Here is a 15139-nt window from a genome sequence, read left to right on the forward strand (position 1 = left end):
CCGCCGCCACCATTACACTGTCCCTTTTTTTTTTTTTTTTTTCTCAGAGCGCCGCTTTGCACTTTAAAAGACTTAAAAACTTTTAAAACACTCAAGAGCCCAGATGGATTCAATCACGGCGAAATGCTTCCAACGCTGTCGGATGACAACTGCTCTTGGGGACAGACTCTTTATTGTTTATAATGCTCCTTGCAGCGCAAGAGGCTATAAACATCATAGAAGGGGACAGATAGTTATATAACAAACTAGGAGGAGGGAGGAGAATTACATTATCCTAACAAGACACAGATGTCCGCTTTCCCTACTACGGAACTGAGTCACTGGTAGCTTTTCATCCTCAGTGTGGCTCCTTGCACAACGCTCCCCGGCACACTAAGCCAAGTCCAGCTGCCCGTTCTTCAGCGGGGAGAGCGCACGGTTCGTGGTCCGGTTGAAGATGTCGAGCTCTCGGGCAAATTTCTCAGCCGGGACCACGAGTTTTCTCCGGCTGTCCATGCACTTGTTGTCCAGCACCAGAGAATTGGCTTTGTAGCCCATATCTGTCTGAATGCGGTGAAGTTGTCTGTAAAGAGCGTCCAAGGCATCCCTGGGAACAAGCAGAAGCGAGAGGAGTCGGGTTCGAGCACTGCATTCCCTTCCCAAATTGGACAGGAAACACCCCACCTCCCGCTTTCTGGCAGCAAGAGCCTCTGTGCAGCGTTTGCCCTTACCCAAAGGACAAACGCATCAGACTGTCCCGGTGCGCAGCAGCAGCGCTTTGGGTCTGTATCAGCAAACCCACACACTGCTCCTGGAGATGTGCGCCCTGGGAGCCCACACCAGCCCAGAAATTCTATTTTTTCCTTTAGTTTTCACCCATTTTTTCCCCCCCTTTTAGAACTGTCCGTGCCTGGCTGAAGTCAGTCGAGCAGGGACCGTGGGAGCCCCTTTCACCCTCCCAGCACACAAACCCTGCCCTGCCTGCACCCCCCTGCCCAGCCCAGCTCCCCCCCAAGCCCAAAGACCTATTTCCACTCCCGATCTCAACAGACACGAGCTCAAAGCGCAGCTTCTGGAAGCGTGGCCAGGTCCCGGGCCACACATCACCACGACCCTCCCTCAACGCGGGGCTGCTGCCCTGCCCCAGCGAGCAGGAGACTTACTGCGACTCCGCCAGCTTCTGCCGGAGCGCTCGGATCGTGGCCCCCAGCCGCTGGACCTCAGCCGTTAGCCCGTACTGGACCTGTGAAGTGGGGAGGGAGGTGACACCAGTTAACAGGGCTGAAGGGGTGTTTTACAAAGGCCACAGTTCCCTCGTTCCCCTTCCAGCCCAGCTCTGACATTTATTTCCTCGCTTTGCCAGGTGACTGTAGGATCCATTGCTCAGACCCTCTGTAGTTTTCTCCAACGTGCATCCAATGTTTTCCAGACCCACGGGAGCCCCCACCCCAGCCCGTTCCCCCAGTCCCTCGGGGCAGGGAGCGTGCCAGGCGAGGCCGGTACCTGATCCCAACAGCGCTCCACACCGGGCCGAGAGGTGCGGGTCTCCAGGCGGGTGTGGGCCACTTTCAGATCTTGCGTTTTCCTCTGAAGATCTTCCTCCAAGCGTCGGATGTCCTCCTCCATCTCAGCAATTTCCTCCAAGATCTAAGGATAAAGCCACATATCAGGAGGGAGAGCCAGGGATACAGACTGGACAACAGTCCCTGGGCATCCCGGGCTTTTGCTGTGCTGGCAGAGGATTTTAAACAAGGGCTGGTGGGCTTCCGAGTGCTGAACCCCTCTGCTCATAGATTGGGGATGGTGCTGCTGGTGTTTTATGGCCACAGCAGTTAAGAACAGGGATGAAATAAAAAGGGCAAAACATGGCACTGCTGCTGAGAAATGCCAGAGCAGGAGCTGTGATAGCAGGAGGACGTAGGGTGTTGCAGGGATCATACATGTGCCACTTAACAGCTGTCATGTGGAAACCATGCTCAGGCCAAGTAGCTTTCCACAAAACAAACAGCCTCTTGGATTCAATTCCCACCCAAGGTTGTGGTCAATAACCAAAAAAGCGACATTTACATTCTGCTCCTGCCATTTCAGTTCGTCATAGGCTCTTTCCAGGTCTCTAATCCTCTTGCGCAAGGCAAACTCTGTAGCTACACGCTGAGCCTCCAGCTCGTTGTCTGTCTGAAGAGAGAACAGGCCCCTGTCACACACATCTAGAAGGTGTCACCCTCCTGGCTGCTGCCTGGGAGGTTGGGACAAGCCCATGGGCAGAACCAGGTGGGTCACACACCCCCCCAGTAGCCAAAAGGCAGGGAGCGATGGCCCAGTAACGTCACCTCCAGGGGCTGAGGCTGCTGCCAGCTGTGCAGCGGAACCAAGCTCCCCATTTAAACCCAGAGGGCAGCTGCTCTCAGGGGCCCAAAGACCCCCCTCTCCTGGCCACAGCCGGCCCGTTCTCCCACACGGGATCCCGAACTCCTGCCCCACTGACTCCCGGCCAAGGGACCCGTTCACCTGCGCAATGGCAAGCGCCGCTGCTGCCCGGAGCCCACTCGCGGCTTTCATTTCCGCCTCAGCACGCTCCTTGTTGAACTGGCTGGTCTGTTCCCACTCATCAACCGAAGTTGATCTGTGAACAAATCACCAGTTATGAAAATAAGTTGAGTGTTTGCAAGACAGTTCAAAAGGAACCACCTGCTGCAGGCCAAGGCGGCTTTGCGCTGTACAAAACCATTCAGGAATTCTGGAGGTCACATCCCGTCTGATCTCCTCCCTGCACCAGCTGGAGATCGCGACCCCGCGGCTCCCGCACCGAGGCCCAACATCTGCTTGGAGCGGGGCCGCCGCCAAAGCGGGCTGTGAAATGCCAAGCCAGCGAGGATGTGCAGCAGCTCCCCCAGCAGCTGTGCCAAAGGCCGACACCACGCTACTTGCTGTCACCCACAGCCCAGCACCAGGGAGGCAGAGCAGCGGCTTCTCCGGTTTTGTGCTCACAATTTCGGTAACTCCCAGAAGTCTGTAGCTTCACAAGTCAAGAGCCACAACAAATCCCAGAAGCCAACTCCTGCTCCAGGCTCTCTCCAAAACCACACCCATCAAGCCAGGATAAAGCACCCCAGGGCTCTTTCAAGCACCAGCACGGATTTGGCCACACAAGGGCAGGCTCTTTCCTTACCCGTCAGGGACCCGCGTTGGGTTGACCTTGAAGGAGATGTTGGGAGAGTTTACGCTGAGGGATAAGCAGACACGATCTATTTCCAGGGCTTCCATCTTGCGCCGGTGGTCGCAGCTCAGCTGCTGGCGAGCTTCCTGCAAGCGGCTGCAGAGAGCAGGGTCGGAGTCAGCAGCGAGCACGCGGAGGCGAGAAGCAGCTCTCAATCTCCAAAGCTTTCATCACCACGTCTGTCATCTTTGGAGAAGGAGCGACGAGCTCCTGCCCTCCCACGGAACTGGGCCCACCCCGGTAGCACAGCGCACCCTTTACCGCCTGCCCGCGCTCTGCTCTGGCGTCGCGCTGGCGAGCTGAGCTGAGCCGCCCACCCTGCGGCAGCGACCCAGAGGGATTAGTGCCGGGGAGCTTTAGCACCTCCAGGTCACTGGCACAAGAGATCTGTCCGGGTCAAAATGTTCTGAGGATGGTTATGAAGCCTCCCTTGACGTGTTCTCCCCTACAAACCCCCAGAGACCTTGACCACCAGAGTGGTTCACCGCCCCTGGCCTGCTTGCCCATCTCAGCATGGTGTTTAAACTGCTGGGGCCAAGGAAGGAGGGCAGAGGCCGGACAAAAGCTGTCATTCGCCTCACCAGAGCTGTTTGAAGGCTTCGTTCACTCGCTGCTGCAGTTCTCTCTTGGCTTTCTCAATCCCCTTCACCTCCTTGTGCAGCTCCTCCTCCACAGGGTCCCTCACCAAGTCGATGGCGCGGCGGCTCTCACGGAGCGTCAGGCACTCAATGGCAACGTCCAAAGGCAAGTTCTTTGCCTGGAGGGCACGTTCTGCTGCTTCCTTCACCTGGAAGAAGCAGCCAGCTGGGCGTGGTGGGGCTCTCCTTCAGGGATGGGAGGAAGGAAGGAAGGAAGGGGAACCCACTGACACCCTTGCACTGCCCATCTTTGCAGTTCTGAAACCTTTTAGCAAGTCTGGAATGAAGAACGCGAGAGCCAAACACATCAGTCCTCTACACCTGCTCTCTGCATTGGGAATCACACCCTGCTGGGGGCTGACGACTCCAGGAGCAGCAGCCTCTGGCTTTAGAAGTAAAAGAATCAGAGACGTCCCACTGCCATTCTCTATTTAAAATCAAAGATTTTTGACTGATGGTGTGAACATATTTCTCATTATCCTTCAGAGCTTTAAAAAAACCCCAGCGAAAACCACCCAAACCCCCAAACATGAGCACGCAATGCACGGCTCCATAAAACGGCTCGGCTCAGCCAAGAGCACAGGGGTTTGCTTTCCAGGAAGTCGTTTCATCAGGTGCAGAGCTCAGTACACCTGCGATCAGCTCCCCCTGAACTCCATATGGGCTTGCCCGTTGCAGAAGACAAGCCTCAATTATTTAACATCCCATGTTGAGCATGTAAGCTGCTTTCCAGCCATCTGCCTTCCCAACATACTTTGGCTAAGGCATCGATTTCCACATCTATGTCTGCGAGGCATTTGTCCAGGGTCTCCTTCCATCTGTTCACGCTGCTGATACGTTCAGCCAGGCGGGTTTGGTTGTCATGTTCATCCCATTTCGTCTGGAATTAGAGGAGAAATGCCATTACTCTTTTTTAAATCGCAATTATGAGTCTTGCAGAAGCCTCTCCCTGGTTTTCAGTACCCCCTCAGAGGGGTACAACACGTTGCCACTTGGTCTAATAGTCGTCTACACAAATGGAGAGCACAGAAAACACCACGAGGTGCAACGGACGCGAGAATCACACCCAGGGGTTTCACAGTACACACGCATCGCTGCACATGGGCTTACAGAAAGAAATGTACATATTTAGCAGGTTCTACGGAGGTAAAGCCTCCTCCTATTCCCTCGTCCTAGATCTAGACGCTCTCCCATGCTCCTCAGCCCGCTATTCTGACAAACCTGGGAGCAGCTGCCCTGCCAGAAGACCCACCTGGTTGTTGGTTTCGTTGCGGAGAGCTCGGGCTTCCTGCCGGACTCGGTGGGAAGCAGAACGCTGGCGTTCAGCATCAGCTGAGATGAGATGGGAGTTGGTGTGCCAGTCCGGCACCGCGAACCGCTGTCCCGGCTTTACGCTCAGCGTGGCCATCTCCCTAAACAGGTGACTAAAAGGAGCGGAAGATTTTTGTGTTTATTCATGGAAATACACCAGAAATGGAGACGCATCCACAGACTGGAAAGCTCTTCAAAGAGACAAGCAGCAGCAAGCTCTAACCTGGCACCTCGCCCAATGCAGACACACACGTCCACGCAACGGGGAAGCACAAGGGCAGGTGATCAGAGCCAGCCTCTGCCCCCGGGCCAGGAGCAAAGCCCCGTCTGCCCGTCTGTCCCCAGAGAACGGTGCTGTTTGCAGAGACAGGGAGCCGCTCACAGCACCATCTCCCACGCAGTATTTATTGAGCTTGGACAAAATGGCTGATTACAATTACTGATTCTACTTTTGTTACAGCTGCGTAGGCTCAGCCCAGGGCTACAGTCCCAGGGGACCCGAAGGCTTTGCAGGATCAGTATCAGGTTTGCAGCTGTCTTCCCCACTGCAAAGTGGACAGGAATTGCAGAGACCACTCAACAGGATCAGAGCAGACCCCAAAACCCCCGCAGTCAGGTGGAGTTCTGGGGCAGACAGACCCCCCGGCTCCAGTATAGCCTGTGCCTGTCCCCCAGTCCTCTCGGACACAGGTAGTTGGGACAGAGCTCCTTGGGCCATCCGCACAAAAGGCCGCTGGGGAGGAGCAGCCAGGGATGCCCTAAAGGGACTGAAACCCTAAAGGGAAGGGACGGAAACCCTAAAGGGAAGGGATGGAAACCCTAAAGGGAAGGGGTCCTGCCCCACGGCAGGCAGCACCTGGGGCTGTAGGGCACAGGGGCCCGACCCCCAGATGGAAGGGGGGGGAACAGGGAAGGGGCTCAGCCCCCAGCTAGGAGGGACCCTCACCCTGGCAGGGCACAGGCAGCTCCTCCGTGCCAGGGCCCTGCTGCTTGTTCGGGGCCCATCCTGCGCTCAGCCTGCTCCCCCTTCCTCCGGGACGACCACTGCTCCTAGTCCTGTGCCCTCGCTGCCAGGCCCCGGGCTCCGTCCCGGCTCCCGTCCCCCGCCTCAGGGCTGGTGTCACCGCGGGGCCAGTTGCCAGGCACGCACGGGCCCGTTGCTGGGCAGCAGGGGCGAAGCAACAGAGCAGGGAGGGGCCCGGGGTGCAGGGGGGGTACAGCACCGCTTGTCTCTATTACAGTTATTAGTGAAAGTTACACTGCAAACTGAAGCAAAAGCAACAAACCCAGTTGTTATTATTATTAAAAAAAAATAAATCCCAAGAAAATAACCAATAAAGCCAAGCGGGCAGGGCGTCCTCGCGGCAGGGAGCAGCTGGGGGGTCCCAGACCGAGGATCACAACACGCCGGTACCCCAAACCCCTCCTAACCCTGACACGGACCCGGTGGGACCCGCAGAGACCATCGCGCTCCCACGACAGCTCTCGCTTCGCGGGCAGCGGGAGGATTTAAACGGCCGCTCAGAAGTTCTTCCCTTGTTTTTTTAAAAAAAATTAAATGGCATTAAATCAAACAGAAAAGGCTGGAAGTAGAATCCTTTCCTGGCAAAAGGTGTGGCAACCACGCCTGGTACCTCCCTCCAGATGCCACCTGGCTCCTGGCCCCACGGCTCAGATCAACACCTCCATCCCCACCCACTCCTGCGGACATGGCTTTGGAAATAAATTAAAATGAGGCAAGTATTAAAAAAAAAAAAATAATTAAAGTATCAGATACGCATTTCAAAAAAATTTTATTTTTCAAATGAATACGGTTCGTTTACAATACACCCAGCTTGATGGTATCTAAAGCCAGTAGAGATCTGATGACTGTTGTGTACTATACACAGTCGTACAGAGGTTACAGATGCCTACGAGAGGGAAGGAACAGTGAAAGAAGTTGACATTTTACTGTGCTGGAAAGAAAGCAACTCTTGCAACAGGTAGAAAATTTTGGCAAGAACAATTTGTCTGGAAAGGGAGAACGGGCAGAGGACACCGCTTCTGCTTAGCAAGTACATCTCAAAACACACCCGACACATGGTTTCCCTCCCACCCCGCATGGTTGCAGCCCACATCCGCAATACAAATAGGCACACATGGTCAAGATGGTTAAGTAAAAATAAAGGCTTTTACCAGTTTGTTTGCCATCCACCTACGATCTATTTGTGCAATGTCTCGAGTCACAGCTCTACTTTATTCTTGAAACAATTCCCTTTTGCTTTGAAAACTCTCAGTACCATCATGGTGGGAACACTTTCAAGTTCCTGCTTAAGCAATGGTAACACCAAAACGAGAGTGGAGCAGTTACCAGCATATGAGAAAGAGCAAGACGTACACATAGAAGGGAATCGCAATCCACCGGACTGGTTTATTAGAATTTTATTCTGAAAAGGAATCCCAAACAGCACAATATTTTTTTTTTTTTTCGATTTAAACATATGGTATTAAATACGCAAAATTTATATGCACGACATTGCTTCCAGCAGTCTCCTAAACAAATACAGCTTGATCACTAGCAATGTTTATGGCACACACTATGCCACCTGAGCCACCTTCTCCTGAAGATACTTTAATACCCATATTGGCTCATAACCGAATGCTACCAATTACCGTGAAAGCTTTAACGTAATACCTTGCTGATAAACAACGTTCTTATCTATAATCAGACACCTCCAGGCCAAAAAACAGCCTAGTTTTTCCCCATGACAAGCAACAACACTATTTATCCACCAATAAGCTACCTGGGGAAGCTTAACTGCTTACACCAAGGGAAGAAACAAGAATACGACAGGACGATCTGTACCCTGTGAGCCCAAAGCGCGTCACCTAACCTGTGAAACGCAGGATCTGTACACCAGTGTCGCTGCTCATGGCAGCAGGGGCTGGGCAACGAGCCTGTAAAAATCAACATTTCAGACCAAAAACTCGTTCTGCCAACTCTATTGCTGTGCTGAGGCTAGCTTTTCAAAACGGCCTGCAAAACAGACACAAAATGCAGCTTTCTAGAAGCAGGTTTTTCTACAGGAAAACAACATTTAGTTGTCTCAAGGCTAGATTCAACACTGAAAAACTGTAGAAATGAGAACATTTCACTGAAGAATAGAAATTAAGCCCAAAGAAAACTAAAAACTATAGCCACAGGAGGAAAGTGAAGCACAAAACCGAGTACCCAAAAGAAGCCATTCTCCACTGCAAAGATGCCAGAAGTCAGAAGACAAACTTCATCTCTAGCAGTCCTCCTCTCACCGAGTTTTTTTGGCGTGCAATTTCCCTCACCAGTTAAAAGAGCACTACTCAAGTTTCCACTTTGCTGGCACACCATCAGGTTCAAAAACTTCAAAAGGTTCTTTAAATTTAGCATTGCTCCAGTGGGTATTACTTTGCTATTACGTCTGAGTGAACACTAACCGGCAAGACATGGATTTTCTATCAAAGAAACTGGTTTCGAATATATTTAAGAGATCTGCAAGTGTAAGCATAATGAGAGTTTATTAGTAACTATTTTAATAGCTAATTTTTGCACACCTGTACTTAAAAGGGCTGTGGACCTATGATTTGTGGGCTAGCATAGCCCTGAACTCAACACATAGTCATATTTTTCTGTATTGCTAGACAGTATTACAGTAGGTATTAATTTTCCAACTGCCAAATGTGTTTGAAAGACCTATATGATTCTCAGCAATGAAAAAAATCCTTTCATTTAAATAAACTTGCCCTCTGACAGTCTGTTTTGCAACAAATGGATTACCTTAAAAGAAAGCAACAGGCAAACATCATGGGGCCAATCCCCATGGCCTTGCTCGGGCAGAGCTGCGATGCAAGTAAAGAGCACAGGCTCAGGTCAAAGACAGGCTCCAAACAGAACGGAATTAACTGAAGATGCAAACTTGCAAGAAGGTGCACAGGTTTGTGTCAAGAAGTTAGCACTTCCACAATATGGTTCATCCTCAGAACACCTAATAGCGAGCTCTTGTAAGGCGATGTGAATCATCATAAACGTTTTCAAGGTAGGGTGAAAAATGAGGCAGAATCGTTTCCCCGAGGTCAGAGAGGGAACCCATTTCAGAGCCAGCGTTGACACCAGAGTTCCTGGGTGGATAACTCATCAATATCTCAAAACTCCACAAAATATAACCTATTTGAAAAGCTCTTGCATTTCAGTCTGAAAATCCACTTTTTTAGCAGCTTTAAGCCCAAACTAGCATCTAAGGACACAGGTGCCTACTTCTGCACAGCACAGAGTCTACAACAACCTTCCCTCTACTAGTACCTCGATATCAGAGGATGGGGAATCTTTTCCCCCCTCGTACCACTTTGCTAACTCTTCCCACACCCAAGAGACCATACCATTTTGTACGCAGACGTCACTACCCTCAGCTGCTGGCAAACTGCTTCTCGAAGAATTATCTGTGATGTTTAATCCTCACCTCCATGTTCCCACTTAATCAGACCTCTGCACTGCTCCCTGACATTCCCTGGACAACATTCCTCGTGTCCTTACAGCCACCAAACGGGGGTAGGGGGGAAGAAGCAATGGAGTGTATGAAAAGCTGCAGGAGCACAGTGAAGAGTGAAGACATTACTGGACAGGCAACATTCAAATAAAGGCAGAATTAGTGATTCTCATTAAATAGAGAAACATATCAAGGTTAAATTTTATTTTAAAAAATTGCAAGTCTACCAGGAAGTATGTTTATTTGACGACATTACTCTCCAGAAACCACTTATTTTAAAAGCTTCTCCTCTCTGGGTAGTTCTAATTCCAAATAATTCAGGGCTCGCTTTGATTAAGTAATTCAACACCAAACCAACTCCACTCTGACCAAGGACTTCAAGCTTTAAAAACAGTTCAAGAAAAATACTAACCATACTACCAATACAAACACAAGCTTTTTCCAGCTCTGTTCTTGATCAGAAAAAGGCACATGCTTGCTCTCAGTAAGTTCAAGTCCGACACAAACAGTTCAGGACACCTAAGCTAATGTTTGATGTTCCCATCAATCTCCCTAAAGGGCTCGAGCTGACCACAGCTTACCTGACTGTCATCACCCAGCTCCCACCCAGTCCTAGGGGCAGTTGCTTTTATCACCATCGCACTACCACCACCCCTCACACCCAGAGCTGATTCACCTTCCACACAGCTACAGCCTCAGCATGGCTGGTTGTAGACAGGCAGCGGAGGGAGAGTGATCCTGCGGGAGGGAACAGGGAGGTAGGTAAGAGCTGAAGAAGAGCAGAGCAACCGTAGTGCTACACCAAAATGAACTCTACAACTGCCTGCTGCTGTTTTTCTTGGTAGCCAGGCACGCTTCAGTGTGAACCGCGTGAAAATTGCAACCAGAAATCTATCAGAGCGTCCATGTCTTACGGAGGGGTCAGATGTTGCTCACAAACCCCCTTGGCTCCGTTGTTTCAAATAGCACCGATCGACTGGAACCTATATCTGCTTCGGCCAAGTAAGGTAGCTTCGAGGTTGAGATACAAAACACAGCCTGATGTAACTGTACAGTTGTTACAGGCACTGCCACCCGCTTCTCAGCACGGTCCTTTTAGGAGGTGAACAGGCACTCAAAAAAACCACAGGAAAATGCTTTTCCCCTCTTGTATTAGTTTTTGAAGTAGTCATTTGGGGTCTTTTGGGGTAAACTGTGGATGTAAAGATACAGGTTCACGAGGTTCTAGCAGCATGAGATTTTTTTCAGTATATTCAGTTTTTTCAATATTAAGACAAGTTTCCTCCTTGCATTTTTTAGAGCTTTCTACTATTGGTTTAATAGCACAGTCACCACTATCACTTCTCCTCTTCACAAAACGTATAGCTGAGTCAGTTCAGTTTTAGGATTAATCCCAGCACGATTTACTATGAGTAGCATCAATTACAGCAAATCCTCAGTCTCTAACTTTGCCAAGAAGGCGGATGAAATAAAACTATCCATGTGCACTAGGTTGTTGGGGTTTTTTGGTTTGATCTGTTGTTTGGTTTTTTGTTGAAGTATTTTAATAGAGCATCTATACCTTCAGCGGTTTATTAGCTTGTATTTAAATTGGATACTTTAAAACATCATGCACCCTCCAATGAATGCAACAGAAACATACAGAATGTTTCTACTGTAATTAAACCCACGTGTGCTACAGTTCATCATCACCAAGGCAAGACTTCGAGGAAGAGATCTCTGCCTAACAGCAACCAGCATCACCAGACACAAGGCCATTTCGTTTCTTTTGACAGAAAGAAGAGGCAACTTCCTTCTAAATCTCAACAGCTTCAGTATCAGCTAAACGTAGATAGAAAATAAACTAGTTGATAGGCAAGGGAAGAGATGGAGAGTATTGCTGCAAACAAGCTGATGGTGCGAGATTTTTGGCCCTTTTTAGTCTAAAAGGTAAAAAGCCTACTACTAAAAGGGATAGAAGACACAGTTTTGGCTCAGAATTTAGACTGAAAAAATGCTTTCTAAATCCTAGCCTAATAACATTAAGAAATTTGGAATATAAAATCATTTAACATCATTGCAAGCTTAAATACCAACAAAGTGGCATTGGGCACTGTAATAAGACAAGAAAGTTGGTAACAAACTACAAGAAACATCAGTTCATTTCTCTAACTTGAATCAGAAGAAATCTACACAGCAAAAAGGTACTCGGTTCGTCGTCTGCGTGGGCAGCACAAGCGGGAGCGCTGCATTGCGCGGTCATCGGACAGTGTCCCTTTCAACAAAGGGGTGTGGGCAACTCCAAACAGGGGCCACTGCCCCACGCTGGGACTGCGTACCCTAAATATTTCCTTGATCGCGTCCAAATTAAGAGATGTCGAAAAGCTCTGCTTACTCCTAGAAAAAGTCCGGACACGAACATATTCCTGCAAAGATACCACTTGCAATTGAAGTGGGAGTTTTGCGCTTAAGCTCCTGATATTCAAAAATATCCTGACTGACATCAAGTTATTCTACATCTTAAATGCCCAGTACTGTATAAACAGTAATAAAATGAACACAAAATAATTTTAGTTTTAAAGAAACAAGGTACCAGTTAAAGTAGTCTGTCTATTAAGCTGTTTTATTCAGTCTCCTCTCAGACGTGACTAGTTAAGCTGACTTTGGAGAAGAAAAACAAAACATTCAGAAACTTCTCCCAACTAAAAATAAGTGTTAAAAGCAACACACAGACCAGACACACAGACCTATGAGCTGCACACAGACTACCAATAAATATACAGAAACACCACAATAAAGGACAAGGTTCATCATAAAAGAAAAAGTCCGATAACTGCTATTAAGACCACTACAAAAAATGAAAGTGTGTATTTTTTGCAGGCATGTGCAAGCACATTACAGTGTAATCAAAGCAGACCTTTGCTATTATTATTACTTTATGCAGCATTACAAGGTTACTGAGGTGCAGTGTTTAATAGTCTAGTCTACAGCTTTTCCTGACCGGAGGAATGCTCACCAAACTCGCTCTGGACCCACACCCTCTTCCACCGTCGGAGCGGGGCAGCACCCCCCGCCCCACCAAGCTGTTCCCATCCCGAGTATCAAACTCCCAGCTGGGAACCCCAAGTCCCACCGATACGCACACGTCACTCCTTTAAACACACAAGCCACACGCGAGGTCTGCTCACAGCAGGACTGACCGTCTCCTAAGTCTTCAGACAGCTTTCAGTTTGTCTACTTCATCTTTGGGAGCCTGCTACATCTAAGAGCTTACATCCTTCCATAGCTATGGATTCCCTTTCAGCACTAATTACATTGCCCCGAGAGTCCCACACTGTTGCTTCTCCTACGCTCCCCCCCCACCCCCCCCCACCCCCTCAATGTGAAGAGGTAAATTGCATTGACTAAATCAAAACCGGTTCTAGCCTACCAGCTGAATTTGGTGATCGCTCCTCAATGCCTCTCCCTCCAAATGAAAACACCGTCCTGGTTATTCTTGGTCCTGACTCAGAGAAGCTGGTGCTTGAAAGTACCTGAAAGATACCATCAAACACTTGGCATTTTCAATAATTTATCTTAAATTTTCAGCCACTGGAAAATAAAAATCTACAGCACCATCTTCTAAAAAGGCACTTTCTGAGGACTGTCTTGCTTAAAAAAAAATAAAAATCACTCCAAGTTTTAAACAGTGGAACAGATTTGTTTTAAAAGGACCCTACGTTAACTACCCGTGTTAGGTGAGGGGGTACCTCAGACAAGATTTGAAAAGGCCAGGGCATGTGGGATGGAAAGTGGATGGAGTCTTTCCATCGACACCCTTGTTTCTGTAAAACCGACGCTGTGGTATTTTCCCTTGCAATTCCTTCCCCTCCATATGCACCTTTGCCTACTCAGGGACAATTTGGTTTTGTCTTAGTGTCATAGAGATCAGGATTCTTGAGACTCTGCTAGGGAGGTAAAAGGTAGGATCCTGTACCTATCTCGTTCATACCTCAACTACTGAAAGTACAAAATCTTCTACTAGCAGAAAGCATCAATTAGCTCAAGCTCTAACCACTATCTTTTCAGATTTACAAAAAACGATGAGTGAACTGGCTAAGTGAAGTTTTATTTAAATATGTGCCAAAACAAAAATGATATCCTAACACCCAGTATCGATCTAAAGTACCATCTTTGGGTAGAAAAGACAGACAGGAATCTTTCCCTTTGACATCCCTACGGATTTTTTCACCAGATCCAACCAACCTGCAGTAGCAGCCACAAAACTCCACAGCACTGAAAGGGACAGAGTATCTGTCTGGCGTGACCAGAGACTAAGATGGCCATTTAGAAACAGCGATCTCTGAAAACTGAATTTATAGTTTCAACGTACATAACCCGAGCTTTTGATTCCTTGGTTATAAAAGTGCTTCGAGTACTTTTACGAGTTCACAAAACGGGGAAAATATCAAAAGAGGACAAGATATGAAGTGTAAAAAAAAAAAAAAAAAGGCCTCAGGCTTTTTTAAGTGTAGGCTGAGCTTGGAATTTCACCAGAGCAGACTTCAAGACTAGTAGAAAACCAGTAATTGTAGCTGGAATTTGTACAGAAGATGACTATCTGGTATCTTATGTTGAGCATTTTATAGGACAAAAATTCGTACATGAATTTGTGAAAATAGTTTAGGACCAATAGCATCTTGAAATAATTTGACTGACAACTTCCAGAAACCCATTTTACTCCTGAAAACCATTTTTGTGGCCAAACAAACTTCCAAAAGGATGCCAGAATGAACCCTATAAAAATAACTTTTGGACACGTTTAACCAGATTACACACTGAACAGTAATACAGCGATCCTGAGTAAAATGGCCACGGCTGAAGTGCCCTACAAAGGGGAAAAAAAAAAAAAAAAGCTACTTACAGTGGAGTCAGTCATTCTGTTAGCAGATGTTGCAAGTTTAACGCCTCAACTACAAAACACTCTACTTCTCTCCAAATCTGGATCTACTAGTCGCCAGATCGCAGGTTCCGGCCCGGCTTTGTGCTCAGTTAGGAGCAGCAGTGCCGCCAGCCCCGGGGAGCGGTGCCGCAGCGGCGGCTCTGCCCGGCCGGGACCCCGGGGCTGCTCCTTCCCCAGCCCGCGCCGGGGCCCGTGTGCGTGCTCCCACCACGGAAGCAATTAGTGGCACTTGTTAAGTACAAGTGAGGTCTCGGTGCAGTCAACTGGTACAGTGTCTTAGGAGACTGGAACCGTTTTTCTAGGTAGGCATAAAAGCGAGGCCAGTACGTCTGCAAAGTGAGCAGAACCGCCAGCCTTTGCCCACGTCCCTCTTTGGACTATGTACAGGCAGCTCCCGGCAGGAGAGGGGGATCTGGTACGCCACTCAAGATTTCCCCAAACAGCACATAAACTTTGAGATTTTTTTTCTTTTTAAAGGAGAGCAGGTACAAAAATAAAAGAAATCCATATACTCTGAAAATATACTGGAAACTGCCACCACAGATGAGGTACCATTTATCCCGACCCCCCACCCCCA

General features: G+C 48.7%; 1 protein-coding gene across 1 annotated transcript; it reads right to left on the reverse strand.

Annotated features, from left to right (window-relative positions):
- Positions 1-157: 157 nt before the first annotated feature.
- On the reverse strand, positions 158-15076 carry TEKT2 (tektin 2). Its single transcript, XM_074807406.1, has 10 exons — positions 13051-15076; positions 5087-5258; positions 4589-4714; positions 3778-3983; positions 3149-3292; positions 2488-2602; positions 2047-2154; positions 1483-1626; positions 1143-1222; positions 158-586 (listed from the first exon to the last, which is right to left on the reverse strand). The coding sequence occupies exons 2-10, from the start codon at positions 5240-5242 to the stop codon at positions 373-375; spliced, it is 1293 nt and encodes a 430-aa protein (XP_074663507.1). The 5' UTR covers positions 5243-5258; positions 13051-15076; the 3' UTR covers positions 158-372.
- Positions 15077-15139: the final 63 nt, after the last annotated feature.

Source organism: Strix aluco, chromosome 26 (assembly GCF_031877795.1).
Source record: "Strix aluco isolate bStrAlu1 chromosome 26, bStrAlu1.hap1, whole genome shotgun sequence".
In the NCBI taxonomy this organism is placed as follows: Eukaryota; Metazoa; Chordata; class Aves; order Strigiformes; family Strigidae; genus Strix; species Strix aluco.

Excerpts from the sequence above, each read along its gene's own strand:
- TEKT2 (XM_074807406.1), bottom strand. The coding sequence starts at position 5,242 with ATGGCCACGCTGAGCGTAAAGCCGGGACAGCGGTTCGCGGTGCCGGAC. Across the intron at positions 2,155-2,487 it reads CGGCGCTTGCCATTGCGCAG|ACAGACAACGAGCTGGAGGC; the intron begins GTGAACGGGTCC and ends TTCTCTCTTCAG. Across the intron at positions 587-1,142 it reads CAGAAGCTGGCGGAGTCGCA|GGATGCCTTGGACGCTCTTT; the intron begins GTAAGTCTCCTG and ends GCTTGTTCCCAG.